At 41.7% G+C, this 25791-nt stretch overlaps 1 protein-coding gene across 2 annotated transcripts in view; it reads right to left on the bottom strand.

Annotated features, from left to right (window-relative positions):
- The window catches only part of TENT2 (terminal nucleotidyltransferase 2), a 33414-nt gene extending 7641 nt beyond the window's left edge, over positions 1 to 25773 (bottom strand). The window contains exons 1-13 of one of the 2 annotated variants that reach the window (XM_028748361.2): positions 25642 to 25753; positions 24022 to 24113; positions 22726 to 22890; positions 22301 to 22417; positions 20998 to 21247; positions 20070 to 20184; positions 19875 to 19966; positions 17784 to 17850; positions 16193 to 16262; positions 13451 to 13527; positions 11157 to 11285; positions 8111 to 8154; positions 180 to 316 (exon numbers count right to left, since the gene is read on the bottom strand). In XM_028748361.2, the coding sequence (XP_028604194.2) occupies positions 180 to 316; positions 8111 to 8154; positions 11157 to 11285; positions 13451 to 13527; positions 16193 to 16262; positions 17784 to 17850; positions 19875 to 19966; positions 20070 to 20184; positions 20998 to 21247; positions 22301 to 22417; positions 22726 to 22853 (1226 nt within the window). In that variant the 5' untranslated portion in view covers positions 22854 to 22890; positions 24022 to 24113; positions 25642 to 25753. Of the gene's footprint in view, positions 1 to 179; positions 317 to 8110; positions 8155 to 11156; positions 11286 to 13450; positions 13528 to 16192; positions 16263 to 17783; positions 17851 to 19874; positions 19967 to 20069; positions 20185 to 20997; positions 21248 to 22300; positions 22418 to 22725; positions 22891 to 24021; positions 24114 to 25641 lie in introns of both variants that reach the window. The other variant, XM_028748360.2, reaches the window with a different exon arrangement.
- Positions 25774 to 25791: the final 18 nt, after the last annotated feature.

Raw genomic sequence — 25791 nt, 5'->3', positions numbered from 1 at the left:
CTCTCACTATGTGCATTTTTTACACATGGGCATGTTTTTAAAAATTCAAAAGGAAAGCATTCCCTACCAAATGGAAATACAAGACCTTTTAGTTCATTTGTAAATTGCAACCAGTGCAGAACCAGTTAGAACCACCAGAGGCAGATTAGGCTTCATTAAGTGACAAGCTGATCACTCACTCAAATTCTGTAGCATAGTATTTCAGGAAGCCCAGCAACAGGTCTCCAAGCGTTGACTGGTTTTTTGAAAGGTAAGGAGGAATGGTGCATGGGGCTCGATGCACAAGGTGCAGCTGCATAGTAGGATCAAAAGATTCCTGTAAAAACAATAAGAGACCGAGAGACTGATGCTTAATGTGTCTGTGTTCTGGTGCTATAATCTGTTAATATGTTACTGAACATGCAAAAAAAAAAAAAATGAGGCCAAATAAGTCCAATTCAACCTGTAGTACTCACTTCCAACTAACATGCAGTATGGAACAATCGGAGAGACTTGAAAAACTCAAACTTAAATTGCAATTTTTTAAAAAGGAAATCCAGATTTGAGCATATTATTGTCAGCTTATTTTCAAAACATCATGTCTGACTGTGCAATGGGAAAAACAGACCGCATCAGCATTAGAAGAAGAGCCAGACGCTGAAAAATATAACTCTGGTAACTGGAGGATCAGCTTCCTAGCCTCAGACAGATTCTCTCTCATCCATCCCAAGCACAAAGCTAACATCTGCAAGGAATGCCCCTCCCTGACCCTTTTGAGTGCTCCTCTGTCTGTATCTTGCATATAAATGTTCTCATCTGTAATACAAAGGAATGCCACCTCAGCATATATCCTTCTATTTTGCTGATTTGCAGCATGCAAGGAAGTTGGTTTTAAACTCTATCAGGTAATTAAAAGATGCCCATTAAAATGAAGGGGTAGCACAAGGAATGGTGCAAAGCTTTTGCTTGCTAAACATAGGAGCAAGTGTTTTGGAGAGAACAGAATGTTAGACATGGACCAAGGAGATCTGAGTTCCTGTCCCAATCAGCCATGAAGGTCAGTAGGTGGCCCTGAACAAGTTACCATCTCTCAGCATATATTTACTTCCTACAGTTGTTGGGCTACAGTGGGAAATTGTTGGGTACACAAGCCTGAGCAGCCTTGAGTTCCAGTTGCCTCACCTCAAAAAGAATACCGTAGAATTCAGAAAAGGGCAACCAAAATTATCAAGGGAAGGGAGCAACTCCCCTAGGAGGAAAAACTTGCAACATTTGGAGCTTTTTCGTTTTGAGAAAAGGCGTGTAAGGAGGCAACGTGATGGAAGAGTATAGACTTATGCATGGCATGGAGAAACACTAGGACTAGCGGATTTGCATTGAAGCTGAATGTTGGAAGATTCCAGGCAGATAGAAGAAAGTACTTCTCCACACAGTGCAGTTCAACTGTGGAACTTGCTTCCACAGAAGGCAGTGACGGTTGCCAGCTTGGGGTTTTAAAGAAGATTAGAAAAAAAATCATGGCAGATAAGGCTATAAGGCACAATGGCTATGCTCTTCCTCCACAGTCAGAGGCAGTTTGTTTCTGAATACCAGCTGTTGGAAACCATAAGAGGGAAGAACGTTCCTGTGATCAGGTCTTGCTTGCACCTGGTGGGTCACTGTAAGAACAGGATGCTGGACTACATGGGCCACTGGTGTGATCCAGCAGGCTTTTTTAAACTGAGGGAATGGCAGAATGCAAATGTACAAATTTGCCCCTACAGCTTGACTGCAAAACTGGAGCCCTAATATTAGAAATGTGTGTTGAAAGTTTGACAAAATTATACAAAATACTCAACATGCCGGCAGCCATAAGCAGGGAGAAGATGACGAGGGGTATCTTCTTACTGACAGGGCTAACTTTCTGTGTTGCTTTAACACAGGCCTTGCTAGGGTTTTACTGAAAAAGGTGAGAGGATAGTACAGTACCCAGCCTTTCCCCCACTCTTAACAAACCCAAACTGTATAGAGTAGATAAGGTGCATTAAGCAGGAAAGTTCATCAACGCTATTGCACATTGACAAAGTAAAGTAAAACCATGTTATTCATTCTAGATGCAAAAGACTTAGAAATGTTTATTTTGTTTGCCCTCAAAGTTATCAAATGAGGTCCATCACTAACCACATCTTACAACAGGAGAACTATAGCTAGGAGTACCAGCTGAAGCCCAGGCACAGACAGTATGCATGATGGGACTCAAATGCAGGTCTCATAACTTTGGGAGGATTATTGCCTTGATAGCCTTCTTGTTGGGTTCCCCAAGAGCATTTAAGACAGCCATTGTGGGAGCAGGATGTTTTACTGACTGGAACTTTGTCTGGATCCATAGGGCTTTTCTTACATTCCTATCATGTACCAGAAATTTAGCGAAGTTAGGAAGTGATAAAACTCTACTTAAATACTTGCCAGAAAAATGCAGTTACATCTGGTAATTCCCAGAGGTACACAAAAGTAACCAGAAATAGGAATGTAGTCCTTGTATAAGGATTTACAAGTTTCCCAAGATCTGTGGGTGAAATCCAGTTGTGCCCATACATAAAACAGATTTCCACAATGAGACTTCTCCTTCCTCACCAACCCTCTGCAGCTCCCCTTCTCCTCTGGAGAGTTGGGGGACCCTCTGGAGAAGATGGGGAACACAGGGAGAAGAGTGGGGAGGCAAATTCTACCGGCACAGTTCTGAATATCACTGTTGCATTTAACTAAACCCAAAAAACACTATGGTCAATGCTTCTTGTTTTCTGTAAAACTAACTGTAAAGTTCATAAGCCCATAGGGGGGGAAATGAACTGTCCATGATAATGGCATGCACCCAGAGCCTCACAAGACCCATGATTGCATATTAACTGAAAGTGCCCTCGTGCAAGGCAAATGTTTCAGAATCAGTACATGTCAAGCAATGCAGTCTGCTCAAACACTTATTTTTCTGTCCACTATAAGGGAAATGAGCCTCAGGCTCATATCCGCCTTCACTCCAAACTGCTCCTCTGAGCAGAATATAATGCCTGGTACAAAACCATGTTTACCCGGGATCTTCCTGAAACTGCTCTAAAGGGTAGTGACACAAGCAGCAGGAGCCTGAGACCAACTCCCCCTTTCATACTGAACCTTTTTGGTTTTTAAAAACGCTTTACTGTGGTACCTCAGGTTACATACGCTTCAGGTTACAGACTCCGCTAACCCAGAAACAGTACCTCGGGTTAAGAACTTTGCTTCAGGTTGAGAACAGAAATTGCACAATGGTGGTGTGGTGGCAGTGGGAGGCCCCATTAGCTAAAGTGGTGCTTCAGGTTAAGAACAGTTTCAGGTTAAGAACGGACCTCCAGAATGAATTAAGTACGTAACCAGAGGTACCACTGTATTCACTAATTTTGTAATGCAAGTATCAGCTCAATGACACAGCAGGTATATAACCCAAACCTTCTGACTACCTGAAACTTACTAATCGGGTGTTTATCATATTCCGGCACGTATTCATCAGGTACAGTGGTGCCTCGCAAGACGAAAAGAATCCGTTCCGCGATTCTTTTCTTCTAGCGGTTTTTTCGTCTTGCGAAGCAACCCCATTGGCGGCTAAGCGGATTAGCGCTATTAGCGGCTTAGCGGCTAAGCTGTTAAAAGGCTATTAACAACTTAGCGGCTTTGAAAAGGGGGGGAAGCGGGGGGGAAATGGCGAGACTCGCAAAACGTTTTCGTCTTGCGAAGCAAGCCCATAGGGAACTTCGTCTTGCGAAGCGCCTCCGCGACGGAAAACCCTTTCGTCTTGCGGGTTTTTCATCTTGCGAGGCATTAGTCTTGCGGGGCACCACTGTATGTGTATTCCAAAATCTCACTCAGTGCTCAACTGTAGTTGTGGGCCCTTGATTGCACAGTATATGTAAAAGAAACCACAACCACAAAAGTATCACACCCTAAAAAGCCAACATGAGATGAAAAGAAACAAGAAGAATGGGAAGTTGTGTTTACTTTGGATACAAAATGCATCTTGTCACTAGGCTTTGTATAAATGCTTTTTTTCTTATTTATTATAACAAAACATTGTGTAAGCGGCCCTTGGAACACCAATTGGCCATTGAAGGGCAAGATATACAATTTTAGAAATAAAGCACATGATTAGGAGCTACACCAATACATTGGCCACAACTCCCATTCATTTCAATGGAAACTGAACAGGAAATGATGTAGCCAGGTTATGCTCATAGGCAACAGTGTTTAAAAACAGGAATTTTAAGTTACACAGTAAAGTGTAACCATACAAGTGTGTGGTACTAGCTACACTTAACTGATATGTGAAAGTCAATTAAGCATTAAAAAACTAAATTTTAAAAAGTCAAGTGACATGAATATGTAGTATTAATTACATTTACAAAAACGGTAAAACAAAATTTCAGATTTATTGCAACATTATAAATGAGCTATGAAACTAGAGTACAGTAACTAAGTAGTTACTAAACTATGTAATTTTTAAAAATGCTGTATTAACACTAACCGAAGACATGAGATCGCAAGAAGACAGATAAATCTGCTTACTCTAAAATGTTACCATATGTCAGAAAGTTTTCCACTGTTCCTTGCTAGCCTTTGAAAAAAGAGCATGTAACTGCTGATGTTAATGTCTAACTGTGTATGATCAGCATTTTAAAAAGCAGATTCTCAATATGAGTTGATAAACTTATGCAGAGAGTGTGGATGCTCTACAGAACAGTTTGCTCAGCACAATTTTAAATAAGTAGTAAGGCACCAATATGGTGAACAATACATAAAGGTTTGATTCCACACAGATACATATGCAGGACGACAATAGAAAACAATATATTTTTGTGGTCGACAATGGCTATCCACTTGCGCAAAGCAACTTCTAGTTTCTCTTCTCCCCGCTTCCAGTCCCTGTGTGGCCCCAGATTTTAGGGACATGTGGGAAGCTGCTGGGAGAAGGAAGGACAAAAGAGCCCTACCGCATGAGTGGACGCCTGCTTCAACCTTCTCACCCTTGAAACTAAAATACTGTTTAGTTTAAACCACTTCGCTTCGGCATGCGTGCATGACAAACTTTTTTTAAAAGATGGGTTTATCTTGCAGCATAGGGAATTACTTTGTCAACACAAAACTTTCCAACACCCATTTCAATCCACCCTTAGCCTCTCTTGTTGAACAAATCGTGCAGCATCCACAACATGCTTTAAGGAACTAAAATTAAGGAATAAGCAACCTTGCTCATCTCTTATTCTTGCCAAATTGAGCCCCGGAAGTCATTACTAGGACCTATGAGAGGGCTCGGTTTTAAGCTGCTTCCACATTAGCCCAGCTTTCCAGAACTACCATCCTTTATTTACTTACTCTGTCATCAGCCTGCTGTCTTATTGTCCTCCCATGTTTCTCTCTCCACCCTGCCCCCCCCCCCACCGGCAGTATTTGATGTGGGTGGGTGTGGGAGAGAGAGAGAAAGAGAGATAAAATGTAATTGCAGCTTCAGTCAGGCTGGTCTCTTAATTGCATCAATGTCAGTTCCACTTTCTGCAAGGGGAGGCTTTAATTACATTTCCTCTCCCTGGCTTTTTTTAAATAGCAAAACTGTGCTATTTCAGTAAAAACAGAAAAAGAAAAAAGGGGGGAAAGCACAGAAGCCAGTAATTAATTCCCCACTAACGGGAACATGCATTGGGGCACTTAAGAGGCTATACTAATGCTCCAGCTGTGATCTCTCACGTCACCAAAAACCAGTCAGAAGGGGAGGCCCTGCTTGTGCTACTCTCAATGGGCATTTGTTATGGGGATATTACACATGGCTGGGCCTTCTCAGTGGTAGCCCTGCAGCTGTGAAGCTCTTTGCTCATGGAGATTCTGTTATCCCTCTCACTATGGCCGCTCAGGCAACCATTCTATTCTTTGTCACATAGTAAGCACACAGGTGGCGCTGTGGTCTAAACCACAGAGCCTAGGGCTTGCCGATCAGAAGGTCAGCGGTTCGAATCCCCCATTGTTCGGTCCCAGCTCCTGCCCACCTAGAAGTTGGAAAGCATGTCAAAGTGCAAGTACCGCCTCAGCGGGAAGGTAAACGGCCACCCCCGAACTGAGCTGCCCAGTGACTCTCTTCCACGGCTCCAGAAATTGCTTCTGCGCATGCGCCAGAAATTGCATCTGCGCATGCGCCAGAAATTGCATCTGCGCAGGTCTGCGGCACCGGAAATCGCTTCTGCGCAGGGGCGATTTCTGGCGTCTGGGCATGTGCAGAAGCGATTTCTGGTGCCAACGCGCCAGTCTGGCCCACAGAGGATCTCCGTGGGAGTGAGCTGGCCCATGCCCAGTAAGCCTTGCCGACCCCTGTGTTAGGTTTTACTTTCCTGTTGTATTTTATGTTCTTGATTTTTACTTGCAAACCATGCAGAAGACTTTTGTCATTAGGTGGTATGTAAATATTGGAGATAAATAAATAAATATGATTTTAATTATTGTTGTTAGCCATCCTGGGTAGGTTATTATAATAAGTAGAACCAAAACAGCTGGCCCTGCAATTAAAACTTTTAATTGACATTAGGAAGGACCTTTGCTGAATGGAACTTACTTGTGAGTAAATACTGTAGAAGGATTCTGCTCCAGGACAAGGGAACTACTACTTAATGTATTACTATATGAAGTGCACCTCCATTTTTATTCCAAACTCAGCTAATTATGGGGAAGAAATGCCTCAGCAGCACTAAGCAGCTCTAGTGTGGAAGCAAGCTTATTAATTTCATTAGATTCTGTATCCATTTACGCACTGCATAGTCCCAACATATACCTACAGCACTCACTTGTATTGCTTAACCTTCTGGCCTCACTTAAAAGAAACAAATCAAACATACCCCTAATCACTTGGCAGACCGCTTAAATCCTGATGAAGTGAGCTCTGGCCCATGACAGCTTCTGCCACAATGGATTACTCTTTAAGGTGCCCCAAGGCTCTTTGTTGCCTTTGCAACCACACACCAATATGACTACCCCTCTAGAATGTGAGACAATTATTTCCCAAGTGTCATGCCTCAATTACTGCCATTCACTCAGCTGCTCTGTCCCAGAAAGCCACACAACAAGCGCTCTGGGCACTGAAAAATCTATACTTGAAGGTCAAGGAGCACGCTTTCCTAAATACATAGCAAAAGATACTTTATGTAACAGCAATACCTTCCGAATATATGTATTACCTGTGCAGATTGAGTGAGCCGCCTTGGAAGAATTCCCTAGATACTCCTAACAGGTTACTGTGTTAGCAGTAATAATGTGAAGAAAGTGTATCTCATTGTTCAGCAGTCTGGGACACAGTGGCCTAGATCTCACCAATTCAGTCATGTGAGCCCCCACTTGAAGTCTGAAATAGTCCAGACATAGATTTACTGCCTTGGTCAGATCTAGGCCATTATGTTGGGACATTTTCCACCTGTTTCACAGCAGATTCTGTTTGTTTGTTAAACCCTTACAGCATAAATTTGTGGCAACTGAGCTAGTCTAGGATAGCAAACACTCCACTGCACATTTGCCCCAGGCATGATAAGAAGATCTAGGAGGGAGGCAAGCGAACTCTAATCATGCAGCTGCAAAGTGAGCCAACTTAACATGATCTTGAGGCATGCAGATGATCTGGAAAGAAGGCCAGCTTCAGGAGCATGTGAACTACAAGGCCACCAAAGGCAAATGGGCTACAGAGAACTAGAATCCAGAACAGTACCAGATAATCATGGCACGGCACTGATATGCCCTATATGCAGAACAGAAAGGACACAAGTCTGATTAAACGCAATGTGCTTCACTCCTAAGTGCACACAGTTAGAAGCAAGTCTCAAGGAAATAAATGGGTCTTACTTCCTAGCAATGGAACCTGATCAGAACTATTCTGTAAAAATTTAGCTTGTATGAAACAAAAGGGATTGGGGAGGGATCCAGACTGCAAGGGGAACTTTCTACAAACATGGGCATACAGTGATGGCTCACTGCACAAATCTAACAAGCATGGTCATAGGCTTATTTTGCCATTACCCAAATTTAAAAGCAACATTCATATTGTAGATCATCCATTTTTAATAAACATATTATGTAGTAATTTATAAGAAGCACTTACTGGGTAATTTTTTTGGAGGGATGGAAGGATAGGTTCAGGTAGGGCTATAAAAAAAAAGTTTAAAGTCGCTGTGATTCATGTACTTCACAGAAAACAACATACCAGCTACACCAGTGGTGTGAACTGAAGGTCTAGAACTAAATGCTTAACTCCAAATGTTAATTGCTAGGCCTTTAAATTAAGCAAAATTACCTTTCATAAGTTTGTGTGAAACTTGGTTAACCATTCTATAATATGAAAGTTACTCATCTAAGCCAAACTTAGTAATATATTGCTATTTGGTGTGTTTACACAGGGTTTTATCTAAGGCCATGTGGACATTTTTCACTATGAAAGCAATGGGAATTTGTTACAGAACACAGGCTTCTGAAGAACAAATGTAGATTCTTATCTATGAAAATGCAATGACTCTTTCAATACTACCTATTTCTCTGGTTACAGAAAGCATAGTCTGCCTCCATAAAAACAGCAACTGTTACTAAAAAATACTAAATAAAAAGGAGTCTTCCTAATTATTTACATCTTTTTGCAATTCCTAACCAAATCCCAAAACCATGTAAATACTGAGGATACTGCCTCATAATATATGGTAATGCCAAAAGGAGGATGGGGAAAAAAGTTTTCTTCCAGCTGAATTAACTTTTACAAACTTTGGCTGAATGACCATTCTGTCCCAATTGCTCCCCTTCGGTAACTGAAATGGGCTGGCATTTTATTAATTCTTCAACAAATGAAGATGATCTATACAATTGTACTGAGGCAGCAATCTTATAAACTGGAGTGTCAAAACACTTAACTGGGTCTCTTAACATCAAAACACATAACTGGAAGACAAAAAAGTAGCTACAGAAGTCACATTCTGCTATATCCAAAAATGGTTTGCAATACGATACATTAGTCCTCAGGCTTTCTCATTTTTTTGTGAGAAAGCATGAATGAATAATGAAGTTTAGTGTTATTCCTAGTGCATTTAAGATCCACCCTATGTTTTTAATTCAATGGAATTCAATACATTTTACCCAATTTATGGCACACCTCATCCAGCTCCTTAAGAACTGCTGTAGTTCACAAAGTGCATACTTACCAGTTAAATTTGCCAACATATGTATTCCAATTGGTCTAGAATGGGTATAAAGAAGCTGTGGTCTCCCAGATGTTAAGGCATTACATCTGCCTTAGCCACTATGGCCAAACATCAGAAATGATTTGTTTTAGTCTAGCAAACATCTGGAGGGCCATAGGTTCCCCGATCCTGTTCTTAAATAAAGCTAATAGTGCTCATACCAGCCTCTTCTAAAATAAATACTTGTCCACTTCCTAGTTTCTAATGGAAGCTTCCACAATAACAAGGTGAACAGAGGCTGAGTACTAATACATTTATAGGATTTCTATTTTTTTAATCTTCCAAATTTCCCATTTTATACAGCAAAAGAACTTCCTACCAAAAGCAAGATCTGAAAAAGTTTAATATTTTAATGACAGTTTGGAAACTTTAGCTGGTGCAGAACAGCAAGATGGTTTTAGCATATTACACTGATCCTGGCCCAACTGCACTGGCTGCTAATTAGTTTTCAGTCCCAATTTCAAAGTGCTGGCTTTGACCTATAAAGCCTTAAGCATCTCTGGACCACAATACCTCAAGGTCCACCTCTCTCCATATGAATGTACCTGGACCCTGAGATCACCTTCTGAGGCCCTTCTTTGTGTGCCTCCTCCACAAGAGCTTCGGAGAGCGGCCACCAGCCCATTTGGTTTCTATGCTGAGTGACTGGAAAGTCTTTGCCTCCTGCGCATCAAGCACAGAAGTGTCGTAGACAAGTGGTGGAAGGATAGAGCTATCCATACATCTGCCACTAGCCCACTTAGTTTTGTGCTGGATAAACTAACAAGGCTTTGTGTCCTGCACTTTCAGCATAAACACAAAGGGGGAGTGTGGCCCCTGGACAAGGAATTTGGTGGGGTGCCAATTTCCAGCTTGCTTACTATGCCGCATGGGGGAAAATGGTGAAGTCCTCCCCATTCTATATGGAGCCCAGAAATGCAGAAGGCTGTCAAGGGCAGAATGTTTTGTTTCTCTTCTAGAAGCCTGTTCACTTGCCTGGGTGAAATCCATCTAGCCCTTGAGATTTCCCCCTCACTCCTCATGTCATAATACTTGGTGCCTGTGCTCCAAGCAGTCCTTGCGCATTTTTTGCCTAGATGGAATGTGTCCTTTGACTGCAATAATGCCACTTCCTTGCTTGGATGGAAAGGCAGGTGTGTGTGTTTTCCATGGCTGGAATGTAACCTATTGTCAAATCCTTTGCTCCACCCACTATTGCTTCCTGCCCTGCCCAACAATGACCCTGCAGCTCCTGAAAAGATTGCCCCCAAAGGGAATGCAGCCCTGAGGCTCCTCCTGGTGATGAGGTAAGTGGCTTCCATTATACAAGAATGAAGACAAGAACAAGAATGGTGCAGTGGGGAAAAATGAAGGACTTGCACCCAGAACCAAATATATTCAATTTGCCAAAAATTAATGAATGGTCACTATTGAAACTTCACACCTCTATCCACTAAATGGATATTTTTTAAGGAAGATGAACAGCATTCTATTGCACGTAAGTGTAATAGAAATGTATAATAAATAATAGCAGCAGCATTAGTTACTTGCTTACATTAGCTATTACTTATATTACATTTTAAAACACAGTTAGTTACAAGATTATTAAGATGGATGGGAGGTATTCCAATTTGTTTCCTGCTGTTAGCTGTATTTTAAAATATCGCAAGAAACCCAACAATAATCCTACAGTATTTTTTCATGAAGTTAGATCACGGAGGAATGTCAAAACTCTGAAAGAAGAGGAATATGTATGCTTAATGTAAAAAAAAATATTCTAGGGTGATATACTGAGAATGTGGCACCATGTGAAGGTGTTAAAAAGCACTTTATCTAGAGATGCTCCTAGAAGTTCTAGAACAGTGGCGAAACGTAAGCAGGAAGCAATCCAGGTAAGTCAGTCAGGGGTTGGGGGCAGACTACCAAAGTTAAAAATATACTTACTTTGTAAATAGTGCAAAACCATCAACACGAGACTATAGCTGCTTAAAGTGCCTCGGCTGGCATCATTTATGCCACGAAAACTTGCCCACTTCTTAACAACAAGCACTAATGGACGCACTCGACTCTCAACTGTGAACAAAACAAAAATGTATCAGGCAGAACAGCTGAGCCAATCTCATTAGATAAACACCTATTATAAAGCTCCACACACACACACATGTATTCCCACTTTTTCAATGAATATATCATTGCCACCCACGATTCCAAAATTGTAGATATCAAAAGTGGTACAGTGGTACCTTGGTTTACGAACTTAATCCGTTTCGGAAGTCCGTTCTTAAACCAAGGCGTGCTTTCCCATAGCAGCGGGGGACTCAATTTACAAATGGAACACACTCAACAGGAAGTGGAACATGTTCTGCTTCCAAGGCAAAGTTCACAAACTAAAACACCTACTTCCGGGTTTGCAGCGTTCTTAATCCAAGTTGTTCATAAACTAAGCTGTTCTTAAACCAAGGTACCACTGTACTGTCTTTTAAATAGTTTTTACCAGTACTTCCTTGCTGTCCCCTATGCTTGGAAGTCTCTCTACCTATGGAAAGCCACCTCTCTTAATAGTGACCTTTTTGTATGAAGCCTTTTGGCTTAATCGCTGGTCCTTCTCCCTGGCCAAAATAAGAAAGAGCAACAATATTTGATCATATTAATCCCATGTTATAGTTTCTTCTCTTGCCCCATTTCCCTTCTTTGTTTTCGAACCCTAAGCTCTCCCTTTCCACCTCCTCTCTGTGCTGTCTCCTCGTCCAATTTAAATTTAGAATATTTAAGCTTCTTTGAGCCAAGTCCTGTCTTTTTAGCTTATATTCTTCAGTAAAAATGGCATTGATGGTGATGTCCTATATACTAACAGTAAAGTCGTTCTCTGAAGGTGTATCCTTAGAGCCAGCCATGCATTAGAAATATATTCAGGTTTAGCGGGGGGTGCCTCATTGTTTGCACAAGTCCAGAAAAGCTTGAAAAATATCTAAGGGGAGGGGAGAAGGAATCACCAAAACAGCTCAGTGGTCTACTGACTGTTTGTGTGGTGGTGATGGTAAGGAAACAGCACACCTGGAAGGGGGAAAGGAATGAAGTACAGTGGAAAACAGCAGGACCATGCCTTGCTACATTTTGTTGCAGGTTCCTTTTGTCTAAATAATAGTAATATTAACAACAATAGTAATAGAACAGTAAGTAAATTATGAGGCTAAATTATATCAGGCCTATATTAAACTAAAAGGGGACGCGGGTGGCGCTGTGGGTAAAAGCCTCAGCGCCTAGGGCTTGCCGATCGAAAGGTTGGCGGTTCGAATCCCCGCGGCGGGGTGCGCTCCCGTCGTTCGGTCCCAGCGCCTGCCAACCTAGCAGTTCGAAAGCACCCCCGGGTGCAAGTAGATAAATAGGGACCGCTTACTGGCGGGAAGGTAAACGGCGTTTCCGTGTGCTGTGCTTGCTTGCCAGATGCAGCTTTGTCACGCTGGCCACGTGACCCGGAAGTGTCTCCGGACAGCGCTGGCCCTCGGCCTCTTGAGTGAGATGGGCGCACAACCCTAGAGTCTGTCAAGACTGGCCCGTACGGGCAGGGGTACCTTAACCTTTACCTTTTATATTAAACTAAAAGCATTAGGCAGTGAACAAAGTAGCAATTTATTAAAAGTATGCCTCAACAACTGAATTTTGATACATTTGGTGTGTTTTTCAATAATAATAAAATGTTTGCAGCTTAATCCTATACAAGCTTCCTCAGAAGTAAGTCCCACTGAAATAGCTGGATTCACTACCAAGTATGGACGCGGGTGGTGCTGTGGGTTAAACCACAGAGCCTAGGACTTGCCGATCAGAAGGTCGGTGGTTCAAATCCCTGCAACGGGGTGAGCTCCCGTTGCTCAGTCCCAGCTCCTGCCAACCTAGCAGTTTGAAAGCACGTCAAAGTGCAAGTAGATAAATAGGTACCGCTCTGGCGCGAAGGTAAACGGGGTTTCTGTGCGCTGCTCTGGTTCGCCAGAAGCAGCTTAGTCTTGCTGTCCACATGACCCAGAAGCTGTACGCCGGCTCCCTCGGCCAATAAAGCGAGATGAGTGCCGCAACCCCAGAGTCGGCCACGACTGGACCTCATGGTCAGGGGTCCCTTTACCTTTACCTATGAGTATCTAGTATTGAAGCTTAGATACTGAGTAGCATCTCAGTTTGCAAACACAGAAAGAGAATCTTAGGTAACTGACCATCTATATTTATAAAAAATACAGACTACTTACTGTATGCATAGGTTCTGAGAAGGAATGTATTTCTTATTCCTACAACATTGTTTACATTCAAGTCAAACTCCACACAGCTAGAGGAGAAAAAAATAAATTTGCACAAATTTAACAAATAAATCCTATATATTTATTGGGACTTATATATAGCATAATCACAAGACTTTAACCAGTGTACATAATCAATAACACACAGCTAAGGAAAACTTTTCAAAACAAGATCCCTAGATTGTATTTTGCGTAGGTTTGCTGAAACAAAAAAGTTTGCAGCAGGCACCTAACACAGTTACTTCTTTATGGTATGATTAAAAACATTGTTGTGGAACTGATTTACGAACACAAGCCTGCTTTGCTTTTCAGAATACCATCTGTGTTTCATTTGTGTGCAAATGTAAACAAAAACAGGGCTAGTGTTTTCAGAACTGTCACTCGTCTGAAAAAGTTGGATTAAAACCCTATAATTTCTTGGTACAGCATGCTGTCATCTCCACCCAGTAGCTGGGCAATAAAACTCAAGTGTTCTTGCCGCTGTAACCTATTTCCCACTTCAATGAGACATTTTTCTGGAGTGATCATTCCCTAAGGTACATGAAAAATTTGGAAAGATTTATACCAATATATAACCACAGAATATGCTGAAACACCCAGAAGCATCTTTGCTGAGCCACAAACAATTGCAAGTTTTCCAAATATTACCATTTTCACCTTTATGTGATTTACAGATAAAGTCCCCGCCCCCATGAAAAGTGTTAACAGCCAAAACACCCTTTAGTGAGTGGACAATACCAGAAATGTGAAGCTTTAAGCAAGCTTTTTTTACTGAGCAGGTTATCATGCCAGCTCAGATCTGGTAGTCTCTGGCCTGGCAGCTCTGCCTCTGAATTCTAGATGTGGAAGGTTGGGCTATGGATCAGTGGGAAATAAAATGCACTTGGCTGCTGCTCAAAGGCATTTACTGCTTTATGTGTTCCAGTACTGAGCACAGGCAACAATTAAGCGCTGCTCACAATCTGACTCTCAATTTGCTCCATAGCAAGCCACATATTTAAGCAGACACATGATTTATCAAGGTCCTGGGAAAATGGATTCTAATGAATTCTAAAGCAGGATTGAACAACTTAATATAATTAAGGTAACTGTAATGGATTGATCTTAGCTGGAAACCAAAGCCTCGTGACAAGTAGCAAGTTAGCACAAAAGGTACAAAATTATTTTCCACTTTACTAAGAGAACCAGGAAATTCTGACAAAGTTTGGAGTAGCAGAAGTGTAGAAAATAATGCACTTGCCCCCTGATACTTGGCAGAAAACTATGTGCAAAGAGAAACAAAGAGCAATCCATGCAAGCAAGACTCCCTGGCAGAACTATGGCCACGTCCAAAGCCCTGCCAGCTAGCAGGAGCCAGTGTTGAATAGAGGGCTCTTTTCCCATTAAGAAGAGTCTTGTGGATCAGGTCAACTTTGTACCGTGGCCAACTAGATCCATAAGGAGAGCCCCCAAGCGAACATATGTGCAGCAGCACTTGTTTCAGCAAACCTACGCAACTGGTATTCAGAGACATTCTGCCTCCCAACAGCGGAGGTGGAACACAAGCCTTATCCTCCATGAATTTGTTTAATCCTCTTTAAAGCCATCCAAGTTGGTTGCAACCACTCTCTCTTGTGGGAGCGATCTCCATAGTTTAACAAACGACACTGTGAGTAAGTGTCTGTCCTATATCTTCCAACATTCAGCTTCATTGGATATTTGAGTTCTAGTGCTATGAGGAAGGGGGAAAAACTCCTCTATCCACTTTCTCCACACAATGCACAATTGTATATACCTCTATCATGTCTCCTCTTACTCGCCCTTTCTCACACCATCACTGAATATAGCTTGCTGCCTTAAGAACATAGGAAGCTGCCTTCTAAAGGCTCAGATGACTGAGCCATCTCGCACGGTATAGGCTACTTCACTAGCAGCAGCTCTCCAGGGTTTCTGGCAGACATCTAGTATATCACATCACCTGCCACCCGATCCTTTCAACTAGAGGTGTTGACCTAGGGGTTGGACCTTCTGTGTTCAAAGTCTGTGCTTTACCACTGAGATACAGCACAGTTAATAGTAAGACAGACACAGAAATACAGGGAAAACAAAAACAGAGACTTAAAAGAGGAAGTCTTAAGAGAGAAGCTGGAAGAATCAGCTGAAACAAAAGCAGAAGCAACCCCTGCAGACTTTGCTATTTCTATAAAGAATGCAAATCAGATGTAAACACAGACATGAAAACTTGTGTTTTAGCCACATTGGGATTCTGATGAAGCATAACCTCCCACAAAGACATGGCAAAGCAGAAAGAAGAGATCCACTGTACGCCTTTCAACCTACTCTCCAGCTCTAAAGTGAATTAGGGCCCCTTTATATTGTATTAAAATAATGAATGGAAGACAATCCATTTATTATGGAAGCCATTTATTGGAGAAATTAAATCAGCTGTCACACAGAGAATCACTCTGCTATAAATAAAATATAACAGCATAAAAGGCAAGCATATCAAAATACCAGGACATACCTTAAGCCCCACTGAAATCCATATACAACAACTCACTTTTGATTCATTTCCCACTGATTATGCAACAGGGGCATACAGTGGGTTGGGTAACAGTAACCATTATCTTATTAAGAACTATGCCACACAATAAAAAAGAACCCAGCACGTTTTTTCAAGAACAAGATTTAAAAACTAATGGAAATTATAGTTACCTGACTTTGTCCCTGAACTTCACTATTGGCACTTTTGCTCGAATCAGCTGAGGTCTCTCAATATAGTTTGCTGAAAGGGAAGAGGAAAAAGAACATCTCACAGATATATTAAACAGCATTGGGCAAAGCAATTACACTGTTTTAGCCTGGTTAGATAAGAGTTAGATAAAGGGTTTTATGACACAGCAATTCTTAAGCTGTACTGCACCAAACATGCACACATTTCAATCATTCTTATTCAGTTCATGGATAAAATTGTATTTGGTCAACCATCAGATCTCATTAATTTCCAAGTTCAAGACCGACTGCAGTTGTTTTTTAAAAAAACACTAAGAAAGCATGCAGATTAATGCCTTGGGCACACTGACAGATGACCTTAAAGCTGGTTTGGAAGCTGCAGCTAGCACAGAATGTGGAAGCTGTGCTGTTGAGTGCGGCTACCTACCATGAGCCCCACTTCTGAAATAACCGCACTGGCTGCCACTTTGCTACCAATCCAAGGTTAATGTGCAGAGTTGTTAAGGCAGCAGAGAGCATTGTTGGCTGCCCACTCTCCACCTTAGAGCAGATTTATGCCACAAGGTGCCATAGGAAGGCACTGGACATAGTAAAAGATCCATCGCATCCTGGTCACTGTCTCTTCGAGCTCCTGCTGTCGGGACGGAGATACAGGACGATGAAGACAAGAACGAGCCGTCTTAAGAACAGCTTCTTCTCCAGAGCGATCTCGGCCCTGAATGGGAAGCCTGGACTTTGAAAGTCATCTAATCTTCCTTGCTGTATTATACTGTATTGTTTTAATTAGTGTTTTTATAGTTGTTTTGATTTTGTGTGGAGTGCCCTACCTGGGTGGATGGAGCAGCCAAGTAATTTCGTTGTCCCCGAGAGGGGGCAATGACAATAAAGATATTATTATTATTATTATTATTATTATTATTATTATTATTATTATTATTATTATTATTTTGTTTCCTTATAAAGCCTTAAACAACTCAAGAACAGTAGGAACACCATCCATGCCCTTATATAGACATTGTAGAATGTGACCAGTCTACTGAGATCCATCTTGAGATAACCAGAAGGGAACAATGGCGGAGTGTATGTTAACGCCGCCCAGGGCACATGCGCGGGTCATTCCCCCCCAAAGGGTGCTGAGGGAGCCCACTACAGCTCACCTTGCAAAGGGGAGCTCCAGCCAATTCTCCTCCTTCTCTCCGCCCCCGGGTCAGACCTCTTCCCCTCTTCCAAAAGAACGTAAGGACCAACTAGGATTACGTCAAACATTTAGTACAATTGGGTGGCTTTACTACGGCTTTTGTATTTGTGTTCTATTTTAATGAGCTGATTTTAAGAGAAATATATTTGTATTGTTGTGAGCCACCTTGGTACCAGTGATGAATGGCAGCATAGATATGCCTTAAATAATGAATTGCGGGGAACCTCAAATCCAAGCCATTCACTTGGGCAGGCATAAATGCAGTCTTAATTAAGTTAAATTTAAACTTTTTCATGTAAGGGTTTCTTGCCCATTATTGCATATCACAAACCATTAGCCAACCATCATTTCACTATAACATAGTCTAGAACTTACAAAGCTTCCGACAGAAGTGTTTTTGGAGTAAGCTGAGTATGTGTCTTGCTTCAGTCTTCTGATTAATCTGAAATAAATTACGTCCATTAATACTCAGATGCATTCAGGAAATGAGTGAGGGTTGTATCTAGAAGTGCATGAATTGCATTCCACTTCCCCTCTTCTTCTCACGCACCCACACAATCTGCTTCAGAGGGTCCCCCAACCTTCTGCAGCAGTTTTTGATGGTGTGCAGGGGGCTGCAGGGAAGAGGGGGAGGTTTTGTTGTGCAAGTAGAATGGCAGTGTTGGATACAACCCTGAATATTTTATATCTATTAAAACAAACCAGGGGAGGCATCTGTTAAAAACACATGAAATTAAATAGAAGCTAATTAAAAGATCACATCTTTCTACATCCACCGTTGCAACAACCTATGCATTCGTAACTTTCATGTGTCATTTATGAAACAAGACCAAAAGGGTTAAAATGATCGGTGCTTGAATAAGAACACACTGGGAGTCCCATTCAGGGCAGATCCTACAACATACCCGAAGTAAAGAGTCCAGTTTGGAGGTATCATTAAAGGACAGATAAGTGTCGTGTGTGTGTATGTGTTTCATTCCCTGGATATAACATTGGTTTTTCCACCTCAGGCCCCCAAATTATATTATGTAACTATTATGTAACTATATTATGTGTGAGATACCGCGAATAAAATAATCAGAGTGATCTTGCCCTGTTATTTACATAAAAAATACTTGTTATGCTCACACACCATTTTTCACTTAAGATTAGAAAACAGAAAAAAAATTTTCAGAACCAAAGAGAGGCACTGTGAGTTAAGTTGCACTTCCTGGAATACAACTTAAACCCCTACTTGAATAAGGTGTATTTGCATAATGAGTATTGCTAATCATTAACAGCTTTCATGAGGAATGAGAATAATGCAAGTAGGTCTTTTTAAAAGCACGATTAAAGCTAATGCAGCGTGTAATGCAGTTACATTGTTAATCTAAGTGATAGTATGGTTCCAGAAATGTGATTATTTTATTCAAATTATCTGGTGAAGTTTCCATTCTATTAAGAGGTACTCTTTTTTAAAAAATGCATATGATCCATCACTAATTGCCCTTTTTTCTTCTCGGCTACAGAGAAGCAGATTCATTTTGGGTGTTTTTGCTACAGGTTCTGCTCCTCTGAAGTGTGCCTCCCCTCTTCTTAAAAAGCTGTCTTGTGTCAGCTGTCTTGTTTTCTGCCTTCACATACAGAAAAGAATGCATACAGTACATAAATTCTGCAAGTATACCTTTGGTGGGGCGGCTGTATGTGACCTTATGCATCTGATTGCCCAGCAGGCAGAAGGAACAGCCAGGTAATATGAACTGCCTCTACCATAGGGATGAGGAACCTTTGGCCTGGGGGCAACCAGTTCCAACTTGGCTGCTTCCTCCAAACCACGTCCACCTATCCCACGTGTGACGTGGCTTGCTGTCTCGCCAATCAGCTGATTGGCAGTGAAAATAAACCAGCTAGGATCAGTTGCAAAATTGAGTTCTCCATGGGCAACTCCACAGCCAGTTGATCGCAGCAGAAAAGCAGGATCCCTGGGAACTCCATAGCCAGTAAATTCTTGAAGAGACTTGCAAAGAGCTCAGAGTGCTTTAAAGAACAATTATTAACTGATCTGAAGTAGTTCAAAGTACTGTGCAGGGTTCTTTGCAAGACAGGCATGCCACTCTGAAGTCCTTGTGATGTCAGGTGATCGAAAGGTAAGTGGGTGGCCCTGCCCACCTATCATATTTGGCCTGTAAGGGTTAAGGGAGATAAGGACCAGGCCAATTCTTCACCACCGTTCTACAAGTATAAAAATATTTGCACTTGACCATGATTTGTTGGGGGCCCAAGTCATCAGGCAGGGGCAGAAAATGCAAAAAGAAAAAGACTCGGGTTTAGAGTTCCATTAATTTCCTTTTAACTAAATTTGTTAAAGATCTCTGGCATCACAGCCCCTTCCTACACCGCAGCTCTCCTTCCAACCTCTCTCAGAAAAAAGCTAAGAATCTTGGAAAGCTATTTTCACAGAGAGCAGGTTTTCCTTCTAGTACTTACTGGCTGCTCTTTAACCACCAGGCACAGGTCACCATCGCTGCTACGAGTACCAAATCCATTTAGCGAGGATCCAACCAAAAAGAGTCTACTATCTGCAAGGAAAGAACCATACAACAAAATCTTATTCTTTAGAAGAAGGGAATAATTAAAAACATGGCTATTTGAGTGTCAGAAATGTATGGAATGATAACATACTTGGAAAGATCTGCTGAATTTCTCTCTGGAGTTGTGTTCGGCAAAGCTCTTTTTTGTTCAAGTCATAGGTTTGTTGTTGACACACTTGAAATAATTCCAGTATTTGCTGACTTAGCTAAACATGTGCAAAAAACAAACCAGCATTTACTATACAACTATCAGTATGATCTTTTATACATATATAGTAAATACATTTGTGTACACACACACTTTTAAAAATGTTTCCCCCCCCCCAAATCACCTATCAAAGTCATACAAGAATTCACTGTAAATAAATGATTTAGCAGGAGCCTGATTAGTGAGACTGGTCTAACTAAAGGCACTCTAAACTTTGCTATTCTACAGACAAACATCTGTTATTGGACAGCACACAGGCAATTAAAATTGTTGTTCTTGCTGCAATAATACATGGCTGCATAGTATTACTATTGCTGCTTGAACACGATCAGCACTGTGGAAGTTTTACTATTAAAAGCAGTGTTCCTTCAATCTGCTCCCACAATAGAAGCAGGCATCCTCTTTGCAACTACAGGATAAATCATTTACTATTATCCTTCAACATTCTGCCATTCCCATTGCAGTCAGGGGCAAAGGTGACAATTCAGATGCACATTCCCCAGCATTCTTCAATTATATTTTAACTATTATTATTATTTTACAAAAAGCACTGGCTGTGGCAATGAATCCCAACACACTCTCCCTCCCTCCCTTGGGAATGGTGTTACTGGTTCTATATTGACTGACGGCAGGAGTGGCAATCTATACTTGCTCAAAGAGTCATCCTTGCTCTAAGACTCAGTGTAAATGTTTCCAACACATTGGCTCTTTAAGATACCCTTCAGCTCCTCTTGCAGCCCAGGATTTGGGAGCCACTGTCTTGCACAGAAAACTTTATAGAAAGGAAAAGAGCACCCGTTCTCAATTTTACCTTATCTTTGGCCACAGGGAGTGCAGTTTCTATAAGGTCAGGAAATGAAGCTTCTTGTAAGGGTGGCACACATCCCGTCAAATCAGAGATGTAATGTGCTGGAAATAATGGCGAAGGAATTGATCCAGGGAATGACCGCCTGTGATCTTCTGGTAAAGGCACTACTTGGTTAGCTGAAGCAGGTTCATGATGAGGTGAATGAAATCGCTGGCGCTTCACTTGATAAGGAACATCCTGATCTTTCAGCCTCCTAAAAATGTAAGAGGGGTTTGACTATTCCAGTTTCAGTACTTAAATATGCAAGCGGGGGGGGGGGGGGCTGAACTGTCAATGCTACCAATTAATCACTGTGAATATTCTAGCAAGACTGTGTATTATTTTTAAAGAGGAATGCCCAACTTTGATATGATGCAAATAAAGTCTTAAAACAGGGAACTCAAAAGAATGTGCAAGTGCTCAATTTGTGTCCCATAGAAAGACAATGATAGATCAAATTGCCAAGCCATTCTTATGCACAGCAAATACAGTTGTGTTTTTGTGAAATACTTCCTATTCAAGAGAGAAGTTCTGAATCTGAAGAGAGTGCTACAGTGAGAAGTTGTGTGCAATGTGTGCCCTGTGATAAAAGTGGGAAGGAAGAGGAAGTAGTCCATGGGGGACGATGATGACTCAAGATCCTGGCCAGTTCTTATTCCTCACACACTTCACCCTTATCAGTACAGCAGTAAATCTGGTTCACACATTCTCATAAGAGCAGCCTTTCCGGACCAGACCAAAAGCCTATCCAGTCCATCATACTGCTTCTGGTCTTGAAAATATTATTAACTTGTAAAATACCAGTAAAGATTCAGGGACCAACACCTAAAAATGCCAGGGTCTCTTCTGTTTATCTGCATATGGTATGACTCCATTGTTTTCAGTAAAGTTACCAAAGCTACAACAGATGTGTTCACAGCCATTTTCCCTTGTGGGTATGGGAAGGGAATAGTCACTCCCTAGCTTTTCTGTGGTTGCAAATAGAAAAAAACGCATGAACAGTGCCTCAAACACATAGCAATATGCACCCTTAAGAACAGTAGAGAAATACAGCTGGGTGGGAAAAGACTCCAGACTTCCCATTTTGAGAGTGTGTCAGCATCTAACAAGATAGGCATCATAATAAACAAAATGTGGGCAAAATGTCATAAAATGTCTCAAAGAGTAACACCTTTAATAGGGCCACTTCAGTATTATATTTATATTATTTTATAGTGCTTTATTCTAAGGGAACATAACATGGAAGAGAACCACAGAATGCACTTACTTTCTGCCTCGGAATGATGCAGGTGCAGCTGGTGTATGCACTGGGCTGCCATTTCTATAGGCAAAAGGTGGAGGTGAAACAGGTGGGATGGTCAGAAGATTACCACTTACTGGAGTTCTAGGAAGATTAAAATGCAGTATGATTATTCATACCAGTATTTTGAATTTAAATTTAAACATTCAGACAATAACTACTTAAGTAATAAAGTGAACATGCATGATACCATTCAGTGCTGTGATTAAATACAAACTACTCAAGTTTATTACTCAAACTTTATTTTCACTGCAAACCTAAAGCTCAACTGGACATTAAATTGCTTCTCTGTGGTTGTTTACGTCATAATGTTAACACTGCAAGTAGGCTTTTTAAAAATCCAAGATTTGTTTCTGGCAGCAAATTTCAGAATAAAATTCTACCATACTTACGTTGTACTCTGGAATTGCTGGTGAAAGAGAACAGGAGGTATGTTCACTGGAAGATTAATGAAGAAGTTGTATTGTTGATGTTCTAGTGGGAAGGGTGGATGACCCAAGTTGGAAGAATTTGGGAACATGCTCTTCTATGCTGAAAGTAAACATGTATTCTTCTACCTATTATTTAAAAAAGAAAAAACTGAAATCAGGCAACTAAAGTAAGTCATAAGGTTTACATATATTAGCCATTACTACAAGCTGATAACTTCTGAGTGATTTTTGGCAATAACGTGTTGTTACAACGTAATTTTCCTTAAATATTCACAAGCACAGACACATCAAAATTTGTATTTATTATTTTCCAGATGCATTGGGAAAGCAAGGTAGGCACTCTTAATATTTCCAATTCATGATCTTTAAAAGGGGGGGGGGGGTTTAAGGCCTAAGCAGACCAGATACCTTACCTTGAAATGCCCAATGTTCATAAACAGCACCCACAACTACTCTACAAGCAAATAAAGACTAATCAATCATGAAAATAATTTTAAAAACATTTATATGTTTTCCTCTATAAACAAGATCCCACTTTTGAAAAAGGAGTAGGAGCCAACTGTTCTATAAGAGTAAATTCATTCTTTTTCCTTCAGAATTTAAAACTTCTATAGATTCTAATGACATCTCCCAATTTAATAAAACAATATGCCAATAAAATAATGTGCCAAACAACGATCCAAGTGGGATTTTTCCCTTCAAAAATTAAACTTGTTTAGAATCCAATGAAACCTCCAAATTTTATAAATAAAAGAATATGCTGAATCCAGTTGCACGAGACTGTTACTATCACAAGTCTTGGATACATGCCCCACATTGGGCAAAAGATTCCTGCATTGCAGGAGGCTTAACTACATAACCCTGCTGGCCCCTTCTAACTCCACAGATCTGAGTGTAAGACCCACTTTTCCACTTGCCAATCTGTCTATATTTGCATAAACAGTGCCCACAAGACAGCAGGCCCCATTTCGCCATTATGGTTAAGAACCATTAATAGAGTTGTCCTTCATGAATCTGTCTAATCCCCCTTTAAAGCCATCTAAACTTGTGGCAAATTTTCACACACAATTATGAGGTGGGAAGTAAAATGTTATTTTACTCATCCTCAATCTACTGCCACTCAATTTCACCAGGTGACCAGCTACTAGCAGTTCAGAGAAAGTCAGTATGTACATGAACATGGTTAAGATTTTTTGCACTAACAGGCACCAATTTATTCATAACTAAACGTTATTTTCTATTTTGTTGCTCATTCACCTCATTAGACTTCTTAGCAATTTCCTCGTGTTCCTGAACAACTTGGTGTCATCCGCAAATCTAGTCAACTGCTCATCCATTACTCTAGATCACTTAAGAAAAAAGTTAGACATTACCAGTTCTAGTACGGATTTTTTAGCCTCCACTGTGAGAAGTTCCCATTTATTCCTACATTTATTCAGGAGCCTTTCAAGATGAACTGGGTTAGATCACCCCTACTCAAACCCCAAAAGGCTGCTGGTGTAGGAGTTACTTCCGCAGGTAACCTCCCATTTTGATTCATCTTCAACAAGGCTTGTTCTCCTATATGTTTAAATCAGGGCCCAAAAGCAATTTAATACAGGGCACAAATTATCATCTCCCTGTTCAAAGCACTCAGAGTGATCTGGAGATAAGGAATGAAGTAAAGAAGGTATCTGATGAAGAAAGCATAGTAATGGGCAACTTCAATTACCCTAACACACACTGATAAATACATGTTTGGATCATGATGAAAAGAAAAAATTTCTACATTTCCTAAATGACTCTGCCCTACAGGGATTCCTACAGGCATCTGGCTAACCACTGTGGTTGGAAACATGATGCTACCTGTTTGTTCTGATCCAGCAAAGCTGGTCTTCTAAGATTCCCTGTCATTTCCATACCTAACCACATTAAACAATAAACATGCCCCACTGATTTCACCGATCTCCATATGCCTACCTTAACAGTGTCCTCGTTTTAGGCTACTAGTACCAGCGTACATATAAGTATCTGTGTGTTCCCTTCCAAGATAGCTTGCTACACAATTTTTCCAAGAAGGCCAATCTTTTTAAACAGCCTCTCTCTCTCTCTAAACAGCCATCACTGATTTCTGTGTGCCAGTCACCAAATTCTACTGACAGCCACTTTGGTGACCTTAAAACATCCCCACCACTGTGTGCAGACCATGCCCCACGGATAAAGCATTTCCCCTGTACAGTAATCGTGAACGAGCTTGCTCTCGGGTAGAACCTTGCCTGTCGTAAGTAGCCCACCAGATACAGAACGGAATCATCACATTCTATTTTATTTTTTAATGAAACCGAGCAACCGTTCAGCGCGGCCTTGGGAAGAAGCTCTTTCTGCCTGTGTTGCAGACAGCTCCGTTCGAAGGATTTGGCAGCACATGCGAGTCCACGCGGGCATCGCCGGCGCGAGCGAGGCAACTTTCTGGTGGCCGATAAGCTACAGAGAAAGCAGCACACACACCCCGAACACCACTGACGTCACAAGAGCTGTTGTTCCTTATCGGTAATCCGTACCCGGAGCATCGGCCAGGCCTTCGGGCCCCACCAGAACCCCCGCAAGGCACTCGCGACCGCCGGGAGCCTCCCTCAAGTCTACCACCCTGTCTCTCCCCAGAGTTTCTAACACCTCCCCCCATGAACAAGTACCTCAGGCCCAGCCGCTCCCCCCAGCACCTCGAGTATCTGAGAAACGACCCCTCCCTTCCCTCACACACCCGCCGGGTCTGGCGCCCCGCTCGCTTCCAAGCGAGAATCTTGAGGGGGAAATGTGCGAACGGCCACGTAGAAACCGTTCCCCCCCCCAAAAAAAAAAGTCTCCGCCCCCCGAATGGTATCCGTTCCTTCAACTTACTCCGGTGCGGGAGAGGCAGCTGACTGGGCAAGGCCCAGCGCGCTCCGAAGCCAGCGGACTCGGCTCTGTTTTCTTCCCTTCCTCCTCTCTAGAGAGAAAGGGAAGGGAGAGGCGGGATCTTCCGGAAGTAACCCGGAAGCGCTTGCACCA

The sequence above is a fragment of the Podarcis muralis genome, chromosome 11, assembly GCF_964188315.1.
Source record: "Podarcis muralis chromosome 11, rPodMur119.hap1.1, whole genome shotgun sequence".
NCBI lineage: Eukaryota > Metazoa > Chordata > Lepidosauria > Squamata > Lacertidae > Podarcis > Podarcis muralis.
This window is presented reverse-complemented; position numbering and strand designations above follow the sequence as displayed.